Here is a 6,816-nt window from a genome sequence, read left to right on the forward strand (position 1 = left end):
TTCATGTTTCAACACTATAAATTATTAATACTTTTTGATTATTTTGCTATAATATATAAATATGTTATTGTATTGTATATGTGTTTATAATTTTTAATTGCATGTTAATGTTTCAAATTTTATTGATACCGTAGAACATAATAAAATATCAACATTCTTAACAATTTGAAATAAAAATAATATAACTTTAAAATTAATGTAATAGGCGTAAAACAGTATTATTTTTTCTCAGTTTAATTTAACATAAAATTAAAATAATAAAACATTAGAATGAAATTACTTAATGATTTTACATTTACATATTAAATTAAACATACCGTATTAATTGTAGATATAATACATTGAAATATTAAGTATAATAAATTTTAAAACAAATTCACAAATTTATACTAACAAATTATTTAAGAGCTTATTTTTATAAATCAAGAATTTGATGTTTCTTATAATACTGACACAATAAAAATTTTAACAAGATAAACATTAAATAAAGAAGTTACATGATTTTTTAAAAAGAAATGCAATAGTTAATGATAATAAAATTATAAAGGTTAAAAAATGATTACATTACACGAACTTTATATAACAAATCGCGAAAGGTTAAAAAATAATTGGCAGTTTGTTATTTAAAGTTCGTGTAAGTTTGCTAACTGTTCGTGTATTGGGTGTCATTCTAGGTGTTGTACATAATGGTGTTCTAGGTGTGGTTGGTATTGGAATTTGAGATCCTTTAACAGGTGTTTTTACCAAATTTTTTCTGGGTGTGGTAAAGGCATTACGGGTATTATTTTGTTCTCTTAAAACTTTTTTGGTTGGTGGACTAGAAAATAACATTTGCTTTTTAGATTCAAGATGCTCCTAAAACAATTTGAATGTTTAATTAGTTGACATTTCATAAAATAAAAATAAAAAGCAAAAAATGCAAAACAATAACAAAAAAATATTTTGAAATTGTAATTTTTAAAAGCCAAGCTTAGCAAAATAAATCAATTTAACATAAAATTGTTCAAAAATAATAAAATGAAATGGGTAAACCTTTTTTTAATGTATATAAAATACAACAAATAATTATTAATAATTAATTTATAATCTTATCTCTAGAGTAATTAATTAGAGGATAAATAACTTGATTGTGTAGTTCTCAGTATCTGCCATAAAATTCGATCAATAATTATTGCTATAGCAAAAAAATATGCATTCATTTACCAAGAAAATTTTACTTTGTCATTAAAAATAGTAATATGATATAAAATAATGTAGCATTTGTAATTATGAAACGAAGCGATAGAAAATATTCACACACAAAGAAGTAATAATGTGTGGAACGCATTATCTCACAGAATTCAAACCTGGAATGTTGAATAAGATTCAACTGAACCATTATCATCATTGGATCCATGATATTTTGTGAAATTTCTAGTTGATGTTTGAGTAATTTCATTTAGTTTTGTAGAATTTAATGGTACTAATGTTGCTATATTTGGGTTAAACAATTGTTTTCTTTGAATAATCTAAAAGGAAGGAAGAACTTAGTATCAAATATATTTAGTTACATAAAGCAGGCATTAATTATACTTACACTTAGCAGTACCTCGTTTATTTGACAGTTATTATGAAACTCAATGGTGTAATAATTGTAATAATTAAATTATTTAATAAAAATAAATAATATATTAATTCACTGCACTATATATATTAATTTATATATGTATATTATTTTTTTAAATATACCAATATTAATAGATGCATGTTTTTTTTTATGAGTCAGAAAAGTCTGATAAACGAGGCCGAACTACTCAAGTATAAATGTTTACAATTGTAACAGAATTGAAGGTGAATTTAATAAGTTAAATTAATTAAAAGTTGTATATATAAATTAATATATAAAATAAAAATTACAATTAACCCAAATAAATATTTTTATGTACAAAATATCAGGCATTATATTATTTGGTTACCAAAGGTTTATGGTCCATGCCGATTTTACGGACCTTAGAAACTTGAGAGGAAGACGAAGGAGCAATCTTCCTCTTACTGCGAGTGGCCATTTGAGGGGTTTGAGCTCTGATTCCAGTTTGTATTTTAGACTGAAAAATTATTTTAGATAATAAAAATTCGCCAATTGGTTTCTTAAAAAAAAAAAAAAAAAAAATACTTTGGTTTGAATAGTTTTTTTATTGCTTCTCATATCTTCCCATTGTCTTTCTATAAGGTCTAATAATCTCTCATCATTATATATGAAGGGTTTACCTTCATTTTGTTCATAAATATGTAAGAGATTTTTTAGTTCTTTTTCAATTTTGGGCAATTCCTATGTAATGATATATAATTTTGAACTTATATGATAACAAAATAAAATAAAATTTTATGTTTATATAATGTAATGTAAAATTACTTTTTGGATCACTTTTCTTTCTTTTTCTTCTTTTAATAACTGACCACCTCTGTTTTGCCATAATCTACCAGGGTCATTAGCTTGTTCTTGCATAATAATCATCTTATTCCATAAATGTTTTCTATCCTCAATTAAATTGTATATCGCACTAGAAAAAAAATTAAAATATTAAACATTAAAAATAAAAAAATTAATCCAATCTTACATGTTTTCTTGATAAAACTTTTTTGTATTTTCTACTTCAATGTCTAATAAATCCATTACATCTTCATTAAACTCAGAGTTGTAATAAATATGACATTGTCTTCTTTGACGCTCACCAAAATGACATCTGTCCCACAAATCATTTAATTCATCACGTAATTTTTCAATGAATTGTTTTATATTTTCTCTTTTTAATGTTTCACATCTTTCAATTTCAAGTTTTAACTAAGAATAGTAAAATTAATTAGGTAATTGTATATAATATAGATGGAACAGTTAAATATATATATATATATGTAAACCTCTTGAATAACTTTTTTGCCAATTCCTTTTTTGTTACAAACAAAATGTTCTCTATGAGTTACATCAATTTGCAAACGGTCCCATAATGAATTTAATTTAGTTCTCAGCTCCATAGATATTTGTGATTGATTCTCAGATTGTAATTCTAAGCGTTTAATCAATTTCTAGATAAAACATAATACAATTAATTACAATTTTACTAAATTTAATTAATTTTAATTTTTACTTGAAGTTCTTCTAAATTTGATTTTGACAGTCGAAATTCGCTTGGATCACCCAAAACCATTTTATCAAATTGTAAAATCGGTACCTCATCTAGTTCGACAAATAATGATTTAATTTTGGCTTTGTTTTCTAAATATATAGTTTGGCGTTTAATCTAAAATTTAAGGAATATAAATATATAAATTAATGTAAATTTCTAGCAAAATGTCTAAATAACAACTGAACAAGAAAATACTTGAGTATTTTTCAAATCAATAAGATGATTTTTAATAGTTTCCAACTGTGTTGCAGATGGCATTTCTTTTATTCCAGAATATTTTGGTTTTTCATCGAGTAATTGACACAAATGTTTTTCCTAAAATATTTTAAAATTAAAAATATTCTAAATGTCATAATAAACATCTAAATAAATTTACTTCATCCTGCAATTTATAAAGTTCAGCCATACGTTCTTCTTTCAGTTTTCTGCATCCTAACAGGGCTTTATCAATATTGATTTGAACATCAATCAATGGGACATCATTATGGTCATCAATGGGAATTTTCATTTGTAGTTCCTAAATATATTAGCAATTAATAAATATACGTAAAAATAAGAATAAATATTAAATTTACCTTTTCTAAAATATTTTTTTCAATTAATAATTCTTCGATTTCTTTAATAATGTTTTTTTTATCTTTATCAGATTCTAAAACGACGTCATCAAAAAATACAGTTATTTGACTCATAAGGTGTTCATGTAATTGATTTAAGCCATTTTTATTCTCATCTGAATGAGCACCATAAATTATATCTAGATTCTTTTTTACTTTAAGGATGTTTTTTTTTGAATATGCGTATACTTCATCCAAAATTAAATTTATCTGGTCAGTACCTGGACTATATATATATACACATAAAAAAAAATGTATAGATTTGTTTTGTTATTAGTTATTTTTAAAAATATAATAAATATAATATTAAGAGAAAACAAATAAAATTGTAAAAAAAAAAAAAAAAAAAAAAAAAAGAAAAAAAAAAAAAAATTGTAAAAAAAAAAAAAAAAAATGCAACATGGATTTTAAAGATATTTAATTTACAAAGTATGCAATAGAGAGAAGGATCACATTACAATTTATAATAGATTAATAGTTACCAAAAATATTCAAAATTCATGTTAAAACTTATTTTTACATAAACCGAGAAAAATTATTTGAACATTCTTTAAATAAAAATACATACATATTTGTTATAAAGTAAATACTTTTATATTAGATCAATGAAAACAGCAGGACATTTTTTTTATGAGTATATACACAATACTAGAAAAAATAAGGTGAATTTATTTAAAGAAAAGTAGTAGTGTTTAAATTTTAGTTGATATATTTTAAATACACCTGTTATTATTATTAAAAACAATTTAATATACATATAATTTTTAATATGAGTTTGGATAACAAATACACTTTAAATATTTTCATCAAATTATCAAAATATTATAAATAACATTTATTAAAATTTAATTTTAGAACGAGAACAAATTTTTATTTCTTAAGTATATATATATATATATATATATATATATATATATATATAAAAAAATGTTCTTATAGTTTTCAAATGTACAATTACTTTTAAATTAATCCATAGTTTAATTTATAATTTTTATCAAGTGATAAAAATAAATATAATATTATTTGTTTTCTAAAAAAAAGATATTTATATTAATTACAGACACAATTTTAACTTACCAATTAGTAGAATCCAATCTTTTAATAAAATCAGAACTGAAACAATAGTAAGTAAATTAGATAAAAGGTAATACAATTTTAGTACTATTAGTACCAAATAATACAGTCAAATTAGATCTAAAAAATAATAGTTATCAATTTTCGAAAATAATTTAATTTACATATAGACATAATTCTTAATATTAGTAATAAACAGGGCTCAAAGGTTGTAGCACTAATTTTTTTACTCTTTAGCTCTTAAATATGCATTTAACTAGAAAAAATTAAATGTAATTTAACAAAATTTACAAATAATAGTACAAATATCTTATTTTAGATATTCTAGGATGAACCAAGAAAACACGTATTTGCTAGAACTTTTGAGCCCTGATAATAAACATTTTTTAAGGCTATCTTTAAAAACTTTAATAGTATATATTTTCAATTAACTAGGACTTTCAAAGTGTCTAAGGGGACAACCAGAACTCAAATTAAGGTAATTTTAGTACAAGTATACTTGTGGTGACAGTGAAATAAAATTAAACCCAACAGTGCACCTTCTTTTTAAGTAATTTCTGTTGAACAGGGGTGTATTTCAACTTACTTCTAGAGGGGGCGACTAATTTTTTTTTTTCAATTCAGGCTCAAAATGTACAAGCTAAATTTTTAGTAATATTTAAATCAGGTGAATCCTTAATAATATGTGTTTTTTTTTTTTTTTAATCTTATGACCTATCCACTTAGAATCGATAATGGTGTAGTCCTTTTTTTACTCCTGTCTGTGTTTTGAAAGTTACGCTTGTGTTATAGTTGATTTTTTTCTAAGTATGGATTCGACAAAAAAACTTACTTCAGTATTTACAGCAATGTGTAACTTGATTTCGTAATAAAATGATCCACATTAAAAAAATTTGAAATGTGTATCTCACATATAATCAATTCCTTAAATACGGATGCGGGGGGGGATTGCCCCTTCGCCCCCTAAAATACGCCCATTTTATTTAATTATATTTTAAATAATGTACTCAATATAGAAGTTAAAAGGTACTACCTATGATACAAGGAACAGGCAAGAATTGTTAAGTGTTAGATAACATAAATAATTATTTTTATCACATACGATGACGGGATATTCCGGTAATTTTCCCGCGACGCAAAAAGACGTCTACGTATCGCCGATCTATCACGCCGCGAAGACATTATGTAATATCTGGATACCGATAATATATAATATACGGAACAAGTTGAAGATAACTTTACTATTAGGTCGTACTGATCAAGCGCACAGCGTAATAACACACGCGTACATATACATGGGTGGTATCTGTCATTAGAACATAACGCGAACAGAAAAAGTACGAGATCTTTTTCTCCGACGCACAGCTCGCGTTATGTGGTGACGACTGTTCGCGTTGAAAACGTTAAGACTTCGGCGGTAAATATTTTCGGCGCACAGGAAACAACAACAGACGAATGAATGTCTTAACAATTCGTTCAACTATTAAAAGGGCTATACTCACTCGTCTTTAGTCACTGGTGAATTGAACATTATTGACGACATGTTGAGCGAATTGACCTTCGCAGTGTTCACAAATGAATAATAATAATAATATGGAACGTTTACATCAGCATTAACCGGTTCGCAGACAGTAAAAAACAAGACGATGCAGTTAAAACGCTGAACGACGCCGGACAAAACGACAATGATGGACAGTCGGTCAGGGAGTGGGGACGGACGACGGTTATTATTTGAAATGGGTAACCGTAACGGTTTTTGGGTTACCACTTCCATAGCGATCACCGTCCGGTTATTTGGACTAACCACCGGGCGCGCTATACACAACTATTTAACCTATCGTGGTGGTTGCTATCGAAAATCGAATTATCAATATATATTTTGTTTTGTAGAGATGGGGATTTTGATTTATTTTAGTGAACCAAATATATCAACTCAGTTTAGTTTAATAAGCTGAATCATTGTC

At 25.2% G+C, this 6,816-nt stretch overlaps 1 protein-coding gene across 5 annotated transcripts; it reads right to left on the reverse strand.

Annotated features, from left to right (window-relative positions):
• Positions 1-398: 398 nt before the first annotated feature.
• LOC112684588 (protein regulator of cytokinesis 1-like) lies at positions 399-6,586 on the reverse strand. 5 transcript variants are annotated; one of them, XM_025556184.1, is made up of 13 exons: positions 5,955-6,584; positions 4,856-4,891; positions 3,740-4,004; positions 3,541-3,681; positions 3,360-3,479; positions 3,126-3,278; positions 2,899-3,063; positions 2,598-2,821; positions 2,393-2,540; positions 2,153-2,308; positions 1,956-2,084; positions 1,347-1,508; positions 399-855 (listed from the first exon to the last, which is right to left on the reverse strand). In XM_025556184.1, exons 1-13 carry the CDS (start codon positions 6,032-6,034, stop codon positions 598-600), a joined length of 2,037 nt encoding a protein of 678 aa, XP_025411969.1. In that variant the 5' UTR covers positions 6,035-6,584; the 3' UTR covers positions 399-597. The 5 variants fall into 5 exon arrangements, with proteins under 5 accessions (XP_025411969.1, XP_025411968.1, XP_025411967.1 ...); XM_025556182.1 differs by having other exon boundaries at positions 400-855; positions 1,989-2,084; positions 6,355-6,584; XM_025556181.1 differs by having other exon boundaries at positions 400-855; positions 6,355-6,584.
• Between the last annotated feature and the right edge of the window lie 230 nt (positions 6,587-6,816).

The sequence above is a fragment of the Sipha flava genome, unplaced genomic scaffold (genome assembly GCF_003268045.1).
Source record: "Sipha flava isolate LNK unplaced genomic scaffold, YSA_version1 252_pilon_pilon, whole genome shotgun sequence".
Lineage (NCBI taxonomy): Eukaryota > Metazoa > Arthropoda > Insecta > Hemiptera > Aphididae > Sipha > Sipha flava.

Excerpts from the sequence above, each read along its gene's own strand:
- LOC112684588 (XM_025556184.1), bottom strand. The coding sequence starts at position 6,034 with ATGTCTTCGCGGCGTGATAGATCGGCGATACGTAGACGTCTTTTTGCG. Across the intron at positions 4,892-5,954 it reads TACCGGAATATCCCGTCATC|TTCTGATTTTATTAAAAGAT; the intron begins GTATGTGATAAA and ends CTATTGTTTCAG. Across the intron at positions 2,309-2,392 it reads AAAGAAAAGTGATCCAAAAA|GAATTGCCCAAAATTGAAAA; the intron begins GTAATTTTACAT and ends ATCATTACATAG.